The sequence below is a fragment of the Delphinapterus leucas genome, chromosome 10 (genome assembly GCF_059928025.1).
Source record: "Delphinapterus leucas isolate spDelLeu-1000000601 "Yukka" chromosome 10, BTC_Dleu_Yukka2, whole genome shotgun sequence".
Taxonomy (NCBI): domain Eukaryota; kingdom Metazoa; phylum Chordata; class Mammalia; order Artiodactyla; family Monodontidae; genus Delphinapterus; species Delphinapterus leucas.
The window spans coordinates 14,250,097-14,266,867 of record NC_143138.1 but is presented as its reverse complement, the minus strand read 5'-3'; the positions used below and the strand labels follow the sequence as shown (position 1 = coordinate 14,266,867).

Sequence of the window (16,771 nt, the reverse complement as noted above, 5' to 3'; positions counted from 1 at the left end):
TTTCAGAGTAAAAACAATCTCTCCAATTCTATCTGAGTCCAGCCAATGAGTTTTAGTTTCCACCAGTTAGTCATTTAACCCATTCACAATATTAGTATTTAATACATCTCAAGATCCCCTCTTAAAGAGTTCCACATAAAATATTTTCATGACATAGACCTCAAAGTCACCTAGCTGGTAAGTGTTGAGTTAGAGGTGAATACGAAGTCTATTATGTAAAACGGAGGTATACAATTTAGATAAAGATTATTCCTATCAAGTAAACTGCATTTACTTAATTCTTACTTGGAATTAAGAATTATTCTTACTTGGAATGTTATTAAACTTATTCTTACTTGGAATGTCTATTTTCTAATAATAATTATTTATAATGGATGCTGAGGAAGAATTACATGAGTACAAATTGCCTTCCAAAATCACCTAAGATCAAAACGTCTCTGGGTCTCAGTTTCCTTTTTTATAAAATGAGGAAGTTGAACCAAATCATCATCAGATTTAACAAATTTCCAAATTTAAAATACTTCCATACGGGACTACCTTGGTGGTGCAATGGTTAAGAATCTGCCTGCCAATGCAGGGGACACGGGTTCGAGCCCTGGTCCAGGAAGATCCCACATGCCATGGGGCAACTAAGCCCATGTGCTCTAGAGCCCGCGAGCCACAGCGACTGAGCCCACACACCGCAACTACTGATGCCCGTGCGCTCTAGGGCCCACGTGCCGTGCCTAGAGAACACGTGCTGCAACTACTGAAGCCTGCACGCCTAGAGCCCGTGCTCTGCAACAAGAGAAGTCACCGCAATGAGAAGCCTGTGCACCACAACAAAGAGTAGCCTCCACTCGCTGCAACTAGAGAAAGCACACATGCAGCAACAAAGAACCAATGCAGACAAAAAAATCTTTTTAAATAAAAAATAAATTAAAAAATACTTCCATCCTTTACAATAGTATAAATGTCTAATTAAATTACAGAGTTTTACAGTTTGGCAGTTCCTCAAAAACTAAACATAGAATTGCCATATGACCCAGCAATTCCACTGCTAGCTACGTACCCAAAAGAATCGAAAGTAGGGATTGTACCCCAATGTTCACTGTAGCATTATTTGCAACAACCAAAAGGTGGAAACAAGCCAAATGTCCATCAATAGATGAATGGATAAACAAAATGTGGTATATGTACACAATGGAATATTATTTAGCCATAAAAAGAAGTTCTGATACATGCTACAACGTGGATGAACCTTCAAAACATTATACTAAGTGAAATAAGCCAGACACAAAAGGAAAATACTGTATGATTCCACTTATATGAAATGTCTAGACTGCAAATTCACAGGCTAGAAAGTAGATTAGAGGTTATCAGGGGCTGGGAGAAGAGGGGAATGGAAAATTATTGTTTAATTGTTATAGGTTTTCTGCTTAGGGTGACAAAAGTTTAGCAAGTGGATGGTGGTGATGGCCGCACAGCATCGTGAATGTTCTTAATGCCATTGAATTGTACACCTAAGATGGTGAAGTGGTAAATTTTATGTTGTATTTATTTTACAATAAAAAATTATAGAATTCAAAACATTTTATAGATGAGGAAGCTTGGACACACCTATGTGGTCCTAAGCAAGTCTCAATCTCTCCAGTTTTCAGTTTCTTCATCTATAAAATATGAATAATAAAATCAGTTGTCAATTCATGGCATCTGTATGGGGCATCTGCCTAGAACTTGAGAGAAAAAATAAATTCCATGTATGAGTAAAACTATTTGATCTATAATGCATCAGATATATGGAAGACCACCTATAAAAAAAGACTGACTCCAAAACCTGCTTAACTTGTAACCAGACTGAATATATTATCACATCTAATGAAGAAATAAGACAGTCAGAAGTAGGGTTGAAAACAAGAACCTCGAAAAGTCCAAGTCACAAGGCAAAGTGTGGTAGCATCTATCCAAGCACTATCCGGGGCAGAGTAAGAGTCCTGGCCAATAATCTTCCATGTGCACCTCGCATATGACAAGGCTATTCCTATTGTAAAGATGGATAGGGCACTTACCTGCATATTACTAAGCGAAAGAAGCCAATCTGAGAAGGCTACATACTGTTTGATTGCAATTATATAACATTCTGGAAAGGGCAAAATTATGAAGACAGTAAAAAGATCAGTGGTTGCCAGGGGTTAAGGGGGAGGAAGGGACAAACAGGCAGAGCACAGAGGATTTTCAGGGCAGTGAAACTACTCTGTATGATGCTGTATTGGTAGATACATATCATCATAAATGTTTCCAAACTCACAGAATGTACAATACCAAAAAAAATGGATGTGGCCAATTAATTTCAAGTGTTCTCATCCCATTGACAAGACAATCATAACATCTATTTCAATATGAGGATATCTCCTAGAGAATGTTATGATTGTCTCATCTTAGAAAAAAGGGAACAGAAGCAGAACAGTGAATATACTTTAAGTTATTAGCATTTTTATTACCAACAACCTAATATTTTGAACACTGAGACACAGGAAGTACTCAAGGAGGTGTTTTATATGTATTAATTCATTTAATCCTCATCTGAACCCCGTGGTATAGGGACTATTAATATCCACATTTTACAGGTGAAAAATTGAGGTACAGAAATTAAGGTCACACAGCTAGTAAGGGGTGGAGCCTGCATCCCCACACAGGCTCTTAGCCACTATTTTTAGAATACACTAAAAATTTATATTCATCAGTGAGAACCAACTCACAGAAAGTTTTAATTCCTGATACTATTAGAATCTGTCTAATTAATTGCAAAAGACATTTTATTTAATAAAATGTTTGTAAACAATGAGGAATAAGGCCTGCTACTGACAAGATGGGGCAATGTGTGGGTGGGGAGGAGGTCGATGGTCTGGAGGAGAGATGCATCTGGGGCAAGGGAACCCTATAAACGGGCTGAGCCCTGGTTACTGAGTGGGACTGGTGAGATTGACAGGTCTCACCATTTAAGAAGTCTGAAAATCCAGCCTAACTCCTTTGACTTCCTCCAGGTAAGAGCCCTCAAATCATGGCACTGCTACCAGCCACATCCATCCACAGGGTTAATGCCTATGTTCCAGCAGTAATTTATTTTTATAATGGAGGATATTGGGATAAAATGGGAAAATGGCAGGGCAGATGTCTGATACCATTCACCAGCATCTGATGTTATAATGCTCAACCTAATCAGCCCACGTGGATGGATTAGGGAGGGCCAATATAAACTACCCCATCATTAATTCCTCTAGTTAGCTCAGAATCTACACAGGACAGTGTAGATGGCGTATCAGGCTATGTCTTCGTCCATTAAACCTAAAATTCATTTGACTCTTCTGGTTCTGATTCTATGTTCCACAACATCCTTTTTGCATCTTCCTATAGGGCAAAAATGTAATTCAAGTAATGTAGTCCAAGAATTTTTAAATAAACTCCATATATCAGTCTTATAAATTTAGTTAAATGATATACCCATGAGAGATGAATCTGCTTTTGGCTTGCTGAAAAAAAATAAGCCTGTGAGACTGAACCAAACTTTGGTCAAAGGTAGTGAACGTCATCCTGCGATTCTCCTGTGAATATTCCTATTCTTACCCCCTTTATGCTCCACATGCTCTTTTTTATTTTTTCATGTAAGAATTATCTGTCAGGGTAATTGCAAAAATTAAATGAGATAAATTGTTTACCAAATTTACTGGCACATTAAAAAAAAATGTTCATTTCTTCCCCTACCCTCTTACCGCTAGACTTTATTAATCCAGATTAAAAAGGTAGCAATCAGAAAACTGTACATTCATGCTAGATTAGAGTTGATTTTATATACTCAACGAGGCCTATGAGTTCCAGAGGAAACAATTTTCTTCTACTTCTCAGATATGGAAAAGTACACCAAAAAATAATTCCTACAGATAAAAAGGCAGTACAAATAGAAAAGCTATATAAATTACCCCAAGTCTAAAGTCAGAAAGAAAATTAGTCCAATACATTGGAAATAGCATTAGAATGATTACTCAGCCATCACTCTGACTGAACAAGAACAAACGGTGACTATTACAATGAGCAGTGAAAATGTTTGGATGGATGAATGTTTTGAAGTGATCTTCAAGAGCAGGGAAGTTGGTGGTAAAACCCATTTTGAGGGTCACTTTCTTTGTCGTACTGTTATTGTGAAACTACCCAACTTTTGCAGAACTTCTCTCACGTGAGCCCAATTAAAAATACAAAACAACCAACATAAGGAAAGTTCTGTTTCCTGCCAGTCTGCATTTTTTTTTTCCTGGCTGTGGCTGAGAAAGTTGAAATTTTATGTTGCAATTACCGTTTGTCTTTTTCTGAGTACCCTGGTGGCTTTTCTGACAGCTCACAGCTGCCTTAATCTTCCACACAGGTTAGGATTAAGAGGTCACATGTAAAACCACATTCACCATCAGGATAAAAAGAAGAGTGTTTACATACCTCGTTCAGATTTTAACCGCTGATAAAGCTGAAACTGATCCACAGATACCAAACAGGCAATCTGAAAGCAGAGACATTTAAGAGGTGAGATTTCAGTCATCACAGAGCCCTGAGTTACCAGTCTTTTTATGATCCCTTTTTCTTGTTTGGCTTACTGTATCCTCTCTATACCAGCTGTCCACAAACTTCTTTTTCCTTATACTGTTCATGCAGTAACAGAAGCAGCAATTCCCAAATCATCCCCAGTCCTCTGCCATGGCTAGGATTCGCTGCTCAAGGCATCAGTTACAGAACTCAGTGATCACCTCCTGTTCTTTTATCAGCATCTAACAGGACCAGACAACCAAATTTTTGGACTTCCCAAATTATCTGGGCACGTATACAAATGATACTCCTCTTCTCTTTTAAGACATTTTTATTTTTATTTATTTTTTTGCGGTACGCGGCCTCTCACTGTTGTGGCCTCTCCCGTTGCAGAGCACAGGCTCTGGAAACGCAGGCTCAGCGGCCATGGCTCACGGGCCCAGCCGCTCCGCGGCATGTGGGATCTTCCCGGACCGGGGCACGAACCCGTGTTCCCTGCATCGGCAGGTGGACTCTCAACCACTGCGCCACCAGGGAAGCCCTTAAGACATTTTTAAAAGATTATAGTTCTACTGGACATCATTCTTTAAACAAAGCCTGAAGATTCAAGTGTAGGGAGTAGCTGGGGTGACTAACAACAAAAAAAGATTATAGTTCTAATCTAAGAACTAAGACTAGGCTAAGATAAGCTAAGACTAAGATCAGGTAGATACTGTCTCAGGAAAAATGAGAACTTCATTAATCACCTAGGAAAGAGTACTTTCTAAGCAACAGAAAAATCATTTCTTCTGACAAAAATCACCTCATGGGGTCTTTGGTGATCATTCATTGCCATCCATGCCCTGGTAGAAAAGAAATGCCTGAGATATTTCTTGTGGCTAGACTCCCACTTCCATTTCAGATGCCACTAGGAAAAAACAGTGATTCACATCTAACTAAATGACATTTCAGATTAATCATTTTTAAATTGCATTTCAAAGGCAGATGCAGGAAAAGCTAACTGCTCTTAAACTGGCATTCTAAAAATAATAATTCCACTGACGTCAACATATAAATATATTGACATTGCTTAAAAGACTTGTAACTGAGAAAATCAAAGGACTTTAGATTAGGTTTTCAGACATTCGGCAAGTTGATAAAGGACACAGTCTTAGCCTTGGCAATTCCAGCTGTAAAACATGACATATTTTTGGTATAAAATATATCTAGATGAAAGTTCTTGCAACTAATGGAAGGAAGTCTGCTTTGAGAAAACCCTTAAAAATGAGGCATCTAAAATGTTATTTAACAAATATATTTTAAAAGGGAATGAAAACAATTCTCCCCCTCACAAAAAAATTCAACTTGTTTATTTTGCAAATGAATTAAACTAAGTTAGCTAAAATGTGTGAAGAACCACAAAATGGGCAAGTTCAGTCTTCTATGTGCCAAGTAAAATCTCCTAAAATGTAAATTTAGTTCTAACATTTTTTCCAGTTGGGGGAAAATGTTGCATTTTCATCTGGCACCTTAAATAAAAGCTCCTTAGCAATCACTGGAAAAAAAAATCATGGTTAATTTTACATGATGTGTATTTTACCATAATTTTTTTAAAAGTATGGCTAGGCTTTTCTCATACTGAAAGCCAGTTTTGTTTCATCTGTTATAATACTATGTGGACATCTTTCCTGAAAGACAAAGGTGTCTCAAATAAAATGCAGAGTTGGAGACAGAAGGTACAGGCTCGTGAAGAGATCGGAGGCATTAAGAATCAGAGTATAATTCTTGACTTAGTCACTGATTCACTGCAGGTGGAGGACAAATACTCTAATACGACATAAACTTTTGGGCCAATGGTACTTGGGGAATGATATCATCTGGGCCTGAGAGACCTCAGTGATATTCTAGAAATCTATTTTTAACAACACGCCCCCCCCCCCCAAAAGAAGCTACTTGAGGTCTTTGATTCTATGGGACAGTCTTGTTTGTACTCTAACTGCCACCACCTAAAATAGTTTCTGGGCTGATGAAGACCTTCTTCAAACCCCTGAAAGGCAACCCCTAAAAATTATGATTTTTTTCAATGACAAGCAATTTATATAACAGCTAAGTCCAACGGAGTTGATGGAAGACAAAGCAAACAGGAGATATTTTAGACACAAATGAAATTCTAATGAGAAAAAGGACAGAAATTAATGCAGTAAAAAGTCAACAATGATAGTGATGGAAGTTAATTTTAAATTAGAAAGATAAATTTCATCCGAGGACACATTACTGCCAACAGGGAAGTCAGAGGTCTCTAACTTTTTGTCTCTTACTCTACCTTGTATCTCCTATTTATTATTTTATAGCTCAAAGGTTTGTATGGAATTAGGTCTTAATATGGTATATCAATTTTTCTATTGAAATGTGTGATCAAAAAAGTTAGTTCCATCACTTCTCACTCACTCAAAAAGTTAGTTCCATCACACTCACTGTTTGATCCTTTTGGAATAAAGTTAACACAAAACACACCAGTCTACTCTCCAGCCCCTACCTCCTGGACTTCTTTTCCATATACTCATTGAGAGTCTATTACAGGCAAAGCATTGGCTGGAAGCTTGGGATACAAAAGAGGACGGAGATACCAAAGCTGACTTCAAGAAACTTAAGTTACTCAGGAGGCAATATGTACATATAAGTTTAGAAAAAGATCTATTCCTTGATCTTATCATTTTTTAGATTTCATAGATTAGAGGTAATTTTCTGAAATATTTTTATATACTTTGACTTTAGATGAGAGAAAGCTGAACCCAGTTAAAAAAAAAAAAAAAAAGCTGATCCAGAGTATTAAATTCCTGGTTCTGTTACTATTTGGAGCTAAGTTATTATTGCTCGAGGTCTTTACAATTATAAAATTGAAATAAATGTGTTAGGATGATTACTGAAGGTTCAATCAGCCCACAGGTTAAGGGGCTACTGCTTAGAAAAAAGAAACAAATCAAAAGGACACTAAGATTGATTGCAAAACTGAAAATCCTAGAGAATAATAAAAGAGATTATATATAATGAGGTGTCTTATGTATTCAATTATCCTCTTCCTGCCAACAAACAAATTCCAAATCATTCAAAACCACACCAAGACACCTTTTTATTTTGAAATAATTTTAGACTTACAAAAAGTTGCAAAAAATTGTATAAAGTTCCTAAATGCCATTCCCCCAACTTCTAATGGGAACACCTTACATAACCATAGTTAATTATTAAAATAATAAAATTTACATTGATACAAAATAATTAATCTGTAGTCCATATTCAAACTTCACAAATTGTCCCACTAATGTCTTTTTTTTTTTCAGTCCAAGATCCAATTCAGGATACCACCTTGCATTTAGTTGCCACGTCTCCTTAGCCTTCTCCAGTCTATGGAAGTTCCTCAGCCTGTTTTTGGCTCTTATGACCTTGACATGTTTGAAGAGTCCAGGTCACTTATTTTGTACAATGTTCTCCAATGTGGGTTTGTCTGATGCCTTCTCATGATTAGGCTGAGGCTCTGCATTTTTAGCAAGAATATCACAGAAGTGATGTTGCGTCATCAGGAGATACATGAGGACAATCTGTCTCATTACTGTCGATGTTAACTTTTTAACTTGATTAAGGTGATATCTGCCAGATTTCTCTACCCTTTGTAACCAGCAAGTATCCTGTAGTGAGATATTTTGAGATTCTGCAAATACACTGTTTTTCATCATACGTTTTCCCACTTATTTTTGTATCTATCAATAATTCTTGCCTATAATAATTATCACTGTGTTACTTGCTTAATAATGATTTTCTATTTCCATCATTCATTTCTGCATTTATTAATTAGAATTCTATTATAAGTAAGAGTTGTCCCTTATCCCTCATGTATTTGTTTATTCATTTATTTATTTAGGTCGATATAGACTAACATGGCTTATTTTATTCAGTGAGTTCTAATCCATTACTAACCAGACTCATATTTCTTAGAAACAGAAATTTCTAAGTATTTTCTCATCTATTGAGAGAACACCCCCCCTCAAATCAACTACTATAATATCCTGAACTTGATTTAAAGTGATTTTTCATTATTTGTCCTTTGAAATTTGTACTAACCTACCTGTTAAACAAAAATTTTCCTCTCCTCCTATCCAAAGACCACGTTTTCTTCTCATCACTATTGAAACTTTCCAAAAAGAAAAAAAATTTTCATTCAAAGAGAAGGCAAATTCAGTTTCATTTTAATAGAATAAAAACAATAATATCAGAATAATAACACCAAAAGGCTACTAATTACCTGCAATCACTGTCTTTTTTGTTGCTGTTGTTAAAAATGAACCTGGGGGTATTTATTCAATACCCAGTTCCTACTCTGATGAAAGTCTTCACTTTTTCACCCCCCTCCACCTACAGCAGAGCATAGGCAGGGAATTCAGAATATACGTATATGTGGGGTGCTGGAACTATTATATATAACAGTTAATTGGATATAGCTAAAATCCACAAATGAGAAGAAACAAAAAGGCACACCCTTGTGGACCATTACTAACTATGACCATGATGTTTGAGCAGGCATCACCACCTACATTGACACAAACCCTACAAAAACCAAAGGAAAAGAAAGAGCAGACAGGGAAGCCTGCTTGCCAGAGAAGCATGAATGCTACACAGTGTGTTCTCATTATATTGATAAATACAATATATGCTGTCTTTTAGTTAGAAAAATAAAATGGTTAAAACACAAAAGCTAGGGATTGGCTTTCATGTATGTACTACCCATCAAGGTCTGGAAAGCCAGGACAGAAGAGGGAAAAAATAGGCTGGACTCTACTTAGGTTTGACCCTTTAAGTCATACTTCTGCTATGGTTGCTCTGAAAAATTAAAGGAACAGGCTGAACATAGAATACAAAAGATCAGTACATCTGGAGATGAAATTGACCACAGAAATTGATCATTACAGCATGTCAAGGTTTTGGCAATTTTTGAAGGGCTGTGACTTGCAAAAATACTGGTAAGAGAAATAGTACTGGCCTTATGGATAAGTGCCCTATCACATTAACACAGAAAATAAGAATGTTTCCCATCACAACCCAGAAAATAAAAACTGGCCCATCCACCCATTCATATGACTGTAATAAACCAAGCTCACACTAGCTATCAAATCCTAGCTGAAAAAACAAGAGGGCATCATTGTCTGAGAGCCGGAAGGTATGGCCCATTGGGGGAAGCAAAAGATGGAGGAGACCTGGAATTCCAGGGCCAGGAATCTTTCAGAAAGGGCTGCTTTCGCTCTTCTTTTTCCACCTGTTCTGCAGAGGCCTCAGTACATCTTCCCACATCATCCCCCGCCTCTCTCCCTCAGCCCATCAATGAGTAAAAGGGGTATGCCCACGTGCACATCCACGTGACACGTTCACCCCACCGCTGCTGACTCTTCTTATATTTGCCTTTACTTAAAGGAGAAGCTTAGAAACATTACTCTCCACTTATATGCAGTTTTAAAAAAAATTATATAGCTGTAACTTTTTTTTTTAAAAAATCATTTATTTATTTATTTTTGGCTGCATTGGGTCCTCGCTGCTGCATGCGGGCCCTCAAACAACGTTTTAAATATGTTCTAAGACAAAATTCAGCTTGGAATCTCAAAAACATCTATTAACTCCAGCATGGCAGGTTCCTTTATCCTGTGCCACCCCAAAGTTTTATTCTTCTCCAGCCAACAGGGAACACAGTCAAAGGTTGTTTATAGACATGCTCAGTCCCTTCTCATTCAGGTCCTTAAACTACAGACACATCGATATGGACACTTGCCTGGGCATCCTCATTTTTCCTCTGCCCCAGCTTCATACTCAGATAATGGGGGGATAAAAGAGTTAAATGAAAAGATGGCAAGTGGAGACAGTGCTAAAGGGTGATTTGGGGGGAACAACTGGATCTCTTATAATTCCAGCAGCCTTTACATAAGCCACCGTAAACAAACACGTGATATGAGTAAAAACTGTGTTTATTTTGCAAATATAACTTCAAATTTCTTGGCACTCCACTCCTCCATCCCCCCATCCCAGTCCTTCCACAGTGCCCCACCCTAAATCCCTTCCTATATCAATTCTGGAGCTCCCGTTCTTGACAAGAACAGCTGCACCCATTCATCCTCTGGGTATGTGCTGTGGCGCCAGCAGTAAAGGCAGGTCATGTCAGTGCCCCAGGACCTGGTAGGAGTATTGGTGGGTGAGAAGCTGTTCCCTGCCATCCACTGCCAGCTGGCAAGGGGTAGAAGTTCAACTTCTCAGGCCGTGTAATGGTAGGTATGTGCTCCACTTAAAATTTTTTTTTTAATATGTATTCTTTTAAATTTATTTTTGGCTGCGTTGGGTCTTTGTTGCTGCATGCGGGTTTTCTCTAGTTGCAGCGAGTGGGAGCTACTCTTCGTTGCAGCGCATGGGCTCTAGGGTGCGCGGGCTTCAGTAGTTGTGGTGCGTGGGCTCAGTAGTTGTAGCTCTCGGGCTCTAGAGCGCAGGCTCAGTAGTTGTGGCGCACAGGCTTAGTTGCTCTGCGGCATGTGGGATCTTGCCGGACCAGGGATTGAACCTGTGTCGCCTGCCCTGGCAGGCGGATTCTTAACCGCTGCACCACCAGGGAAGTCCCTCGCCACTCAAATTTGACATGGTCCAGACAAATGGGTCAGGTTCTCCCTGTGGTGGTATGTTACTTCCCTAACACAGTAAGGAAACTGCTTAAATGAGTCATCACCTTTTTAACAGGGCTACTAACTTCAAGCAAAGGCCTTGCCTGAAGAAATGCTATCAGGACCAACCATCTGTGTCCTGCCTTTCATAATTCCATGTTGGACAAGATTCCTGGATCAAGTGCATTCGAAACGCCGCTGAGCAACAGCTGAAAGTACCAGATGACGCAAGTAAGGTTTTCCTTTTCCCCCGGGGTCCCAGTAATTGCGCCTCTAGGGCACAAGTCCTCCAGTCACTGACTCCCGCCAGCTTCCATGACATTGAAGGGAAGCTGCCCTTTCTGCTGTTTCTTACGTAAATAGTATTTGGGTTGGGCATTGAATGCTTTGCTGATGAAGCTACTCCTGATAAATAGAAGTGAAGGGGCAGAGCCACAACTGAGCCAATTTGGGAGCATTACAGCTTGCAGGAGACACACATATGAAGCACAGTCAACTTTGTGAGCTAGACCTACATAGGAAAGCATTCAGAGGTGTCCTTTGAAGATGAAAATTTTTATACTTACATACATGTTGTAAGACAATGAACGGTGAAGAACCATGTATCGTACTATAAATAGCTACAGCACAAAGGGAACCTCAGCCTTAACCAGAATTATTCTTTTTTAACAAGCAAAGTATATTTATGTGTTACCTATACAAATAAATACTTTTTTAAATGACGGAAGAAGCAGTCATAGAGACAGAATCCAGTCGAGCACAATGTCGATAAGCCCCATTGTGATATACTCAATAATATCTAGATTAAGAGCTACGTGACAGAATAATAATAACTGTATATGAGAAAAGCTTGAGGTCAAGTCAGAAAGGGAGATGGTACAGCCCAAGCTCATGTGTGTAAGGTATTTGCTTTGAAAGGAATAGTCCCATATAAACTGTCGAAGCCACCAATAGCTCCATTATAACCTACTCATTTCTCAGTTCAAAAATGAGAGACAATCACCACCACCACCACATTTTTTTACTCTGAAAAAAAAAAATAGTGGCAAGTTAATTAAGAACATTTGATTACTATAATTCATGCCCATCTTCAGTCAGGCTCTTAGCCAGACCTACGAGTACAGAAACGGTCCTTTAATGTCCTGGAGTGTCTCTTACTTACCTAATGGGAAACAGACTTTGGAGAATGTAAGAAGTACCATAGTTTAGTTTGGAGTATGTTTTCGTTCTGTTTTTCAAATAGCCTTTTGTCATTTTTAAGAGCCATTATGGGTTTATTTGCTTTTAATGCAGCCTAAAAGTAAAATTGTTTTTCGAGCAAAGCTGGGTAAAAGGAATCAGCACTAGGGAAGTGTGAATAAGCACGTGAACAGAGGGAAAAGTAAGGATTAAGGAGAAGAGAACTACAGGGGAAGATGACCAGGGAATGTCTATACTAAGAAAACCAGAAAAGTTAGACTGTTCTAGAGATCTCTCAGACAAACCATGGCCTGTCTTCATTCATCTGTACAACATTAGCCCTAACATTTGATATCCAAAGTGTCAATGGCGAATGGTTACCATTCATTCAAAGTCTAGAACGCCACTATGTAATGAGCTTTCTGCAAAGATGGAAATGTTCTGTTCTGTGCTGTCTAACCTGGTAGCCACAAGCCACATGTAGCTACTGAGTACTTAAAATGTGATCAGTGCAAACAAAGGAATGAATCTCTAACTTTAATTTTAGTTAGATGTAAATAGACACCTGTAGGCTTATCTAGAAGAGAGACTGGGATTAATTTCAAAGGCTTGTTTAGAAACGTCACTTCATTTATGTTTAATAGATTTTGCATACATGAATTAAATAAGATTCCATGGCAGACACGGCTCTTGCTGCCTGTTCCGTCTCACACTTTTTCCTCTTATAATTATCTGGCTCTTTATCAGTATAATGTCTCCCTGCTAGATCAGAAGCTCCAGGAGGACAGCACTGGGACTGTCTTATTCACCTCTCTGTCCTGGCCCAGAACAGGGCCTGGCACATTGTACACTCAGTAAACAAAAGGAAGCATACTCCCTGGAAGGCTTATGTATAGAAAGATGCTCCTGCAGATCTGGGTCTCATTTTAAAAACCACTTCCAAGCTGCACAGATCAATAGTATTCTTGGTAGATAACCTAATTTTTCCCCATTTTAATTTCCTCTACCCATTACTCACACAAATTTCTCACCACAGGATGTACATATTCAATACTGCCTTTTTATTTTAAAAATTCAATTTATTTCATGATTTTCCTAAAATGAACAACTTCTAAACCATTATGTATTCCTTTTATTCTTCCCCCCAAAACACTTCAAGCTCAATTGTACCACTTACCCGATATTTCATAAGCTAAACACAGGGCGCTCAGATGCAGATTGGTTTAAATATGGTCTATAACATCTTTCTGACTGCTTTGCGTACAAAGCAAAGGATATGTATGTAAAGCATATATATTTGTATACAAAGCATATGTGTGTGTATGTATCGTGTTTACGTATCCACATACATACATATCCACACACCTATATCTCTATACACATATATGCACTCTGTTGGGCTTTCAATTATCAAGTCCTTTATCATGCATTTCTATTTATCTACCTAGTTCTACTCTTAAAGCCATGTAATTTGTCAGAAAGTATTGGATTGGAATTCTAGCTCTTCTGCTTTTTAGATATGCACTCTTGGGCAAATTACTTAGACACTCTGGGCTTCAGTTTTATAAGTCTGTTGAAAGGATTAGATGGTATACTGGCTAAGAAAGCAACTACATGAACACAGACAAGATTTAAAGTGAGCAGGGCCAGAAGGTTAAAAGCAGATTTAAGGGCAAGCTACTAATCAGGGATTGAAAAAACAAAGGAAAGAGATACATCACAGTCTTAATACAGTGGGAGAAGAACTCACTCAAAAAAGACATTTCCATGCCTGATAAATATTGAATGAAAGGCTTTTCTCTGCTCTTTGGAAATGGTTCAACTCAGGCTACCTCTGCAGAATCACAATAATTTATATTATCTATAACCGTGGCTAATCTGTCACCTTATCTGACTATTCAGATAAGGCCCCTGACTATTCAGCCTCCAAACCTCCCATTTGGTAAATTTCTAGCACCTTAGCCTATTCTAGAGCTTCTTCAACAATCAGAGGGCATTTAGAAATAGAACCAAAGTAAGTAACAGCTTTAACAGTTTCTATAAAGAATCCAAGGTATGTAGCAGTAAAGTACTCTTTTAAAAAGTTAACCTCTGGGGACTTCCCTGGTAGCACAGTGATTAAGAATCCGCCTGCCAATGCAGGGGACACGGGTTTGAGCCCTGGTCCGGGAAGCTCCCACATGCTGTGGAGCAGCTGAGCCCGTGCGCCACAACTACTGAGCCTGCGCTCTAGAGCCCGCGAGCCACAACTACTGAAGCCCGCGTGCCTAGAGCCCATGCTCCGCAACACGAGAAGCCACTGCAATGAGAAGCCCGCGCACCCCAACGAAGAGTAGCCCCCGCTCTCCACAACTAGAGAAAGCCCGTGTGCGCCCAGCAATGAAGACCCAATGCAGCCAAAAATAAATGAATAAATTAATTAATTAAAATAAAAAAGTAAATAAAACATGATCTTTAAAAAAAAAAAAAAGTTAACCTCTGTATTTTGTTTCTAGACTCCCTGGCAGAGAAGTACATAAAGAGTCAAGATCGTAGGAAATCATGTCAACAGGAAAGAGGGAAAAATCAGTGCAGTCATCCATACCTCAGCTTCCTGTAGGGTCCCGTGGTTTAGGCACACCATGTCAGGGCAAGTGATGGGAGACCCACATCCTTCTCGGATTGCCAGCTGCATGTACTGTTTCAGACACTAGGAGTTAAGAAGAAAAAAAGACAGATAATTACCCACCACATTACAGAAGCACCAAGGTTATATAACCGCCACTGCCTCTTCTTCCTTAATTGGCAGACCTAGGGCTCTTGTACTCAGGAAACATAAGTTATCATGAGTGTGAATAATACTAAGAGCCATCACTCTGGAAAGAATGCAGACAGGTAATTAATTATGTATGACTTCGTCTTAAGAATACTGAGTTTATCCAAGGCAACAAGTCAATGCCTGTATGCTCACACATTTTACCCACCATAGATTGGGAAAAGGAGAAATGTTCTTTTGCACTAATGGCAAAAGCCTTCTTTGTACTTTTTTTTTTTTTTTAACTTACATGACTTCCCGGTTCCATTTTTACGCAGTGGTCCTCTCCCTCAAAATTTCCCGGGGAGTAGAACTCTGTGACCCTCGTGCTGAGCTTGCCAAACAGAATCAAAATAAGATTAAGGCACTGGCTCCCCTATGAATACTCTCAATAGCAAATACACCTGGAAGAAGAAGTGTCAAAGACAATTTGGGAGAATGAGACCTTTCCCGAACTATAGGCCTTGGTAGATGCTATGATGAGGAAGTTTGAGGAGAACCCGGGGAGAGAAAATATTGGATAGGAAATAAGAAATCCAGAGAGAAGAAGTAGAACACCGTAGACAAACTTGGTCTACTCATTGCCTGTTGCATGTGGATCTTGGGCACTGGGTGGAGAAGTGAGTCAGACTGAAAAGGAACTGAGAGCATTATGAAGACCTCTGACCCCTCCCTTCTCCCTTCCAACCCATCCCCACAGGCCCACAGGGAATTAAAAGGCATAGTTCCGGGAGATCAAACTCTTAAGAAATTCAAAAGCTGGCTCCTCAATTTCTACTAATTTGCTTATAATTGGTGAGCTCTTTTCTATATGCATGATGAAAAACAATCAAGCTCAAATGTTTGAGGAAGACACCCCCCAAAATACATAAGCGTCAATAAATTAATGACTCTTACAAAGTAATGATTAGTCATAATTTGGTTCTGATTTTTACAACACTATACATTTATGTATCAACCTGCTACATTAAAAATACTGCTGTCGCACCTTTTATAAAAGCTTAACTAGTAAATAAATCCTAATGACATAATTGTGAAATCTTTTCCTTCCATTGACCATCTTTATGCATTTTCCCTGTCTGAAAATAAAACTATCACAATTGTATTATTTCAGAAAAACAATCATGCATTTATCTGATTGAAGTTACTGTTACAGTGTAGTAATGAATTAATGACTAAGGCAAACCATTTAAACCATATTTTTAACTCGGTAAATACTTAAAAATTCCCTTTTCCAAGGAGTCAGTTTTTTATCACAGAAAAAACTAGAAAATAACCTAAATATCCAAAAAAGAAAAAGGCATCAATAGATTATACTAAAGTCATGCAACAGAACGCTGAAGAATCGAGAAAAGTATTTTCAAATGATGTTTAAAGACATGGGAAAATGCTTAAGATTTAGTATGAATTGGGGAATAAAAGATGATTTAGTATGAATTGGAGAATAACCAATATCTGAGAACAGAGTCCTCTTAAGTCACTCTTCCCCTACAATTGACCACGTATAGATATATTTTAACTTTCACTTTTTTGCTCAAGAGAAGAGTGAACAATCACTTGCTCTAGGAGTTACTACGCCAGACAA

General features: G+C 38.5%; 1 protein-coding gene across 9 annotated transcripts in view; it reads right to left on the bottom strand.

Annotated features, from left to right (window-relative positions):
• Positions 1 to 16,771, bottom strand: part of RNF144B (ring finger protein 144B) — a 219,733-nt gene that overhangs the window by 149,026 nt on the left and 53,936 nt on the right. For 7 of the 9 annotated variants that reach the window (XM_089918401.1, XM_089918397.1, XM_089918400.1 and 4 more), the window contains 3 exons: positions 14,977 to 15,081; positions 5,351 to 5,455; positions 4,465 to 4,525 (listed from right to left, as the gene is read on the bottom strand). In XM_089918401.1, the coding sequence (XP_089774527.1) occupies positions 4,465 to 4,525; positions 5,351 to 5,455; positions 14,977 to 15,081 (271 nt within the window). The remainder of the gene's footprint in view (positions 1 to 4,464; positions 4,526 to 5,350; positions 5,456 to 14,976; positions 15,082 to 16,771) is intronic. The other 2 variants (XR_002646485.3, XM_089918398.1) reach the window with 1 other exon arrangement.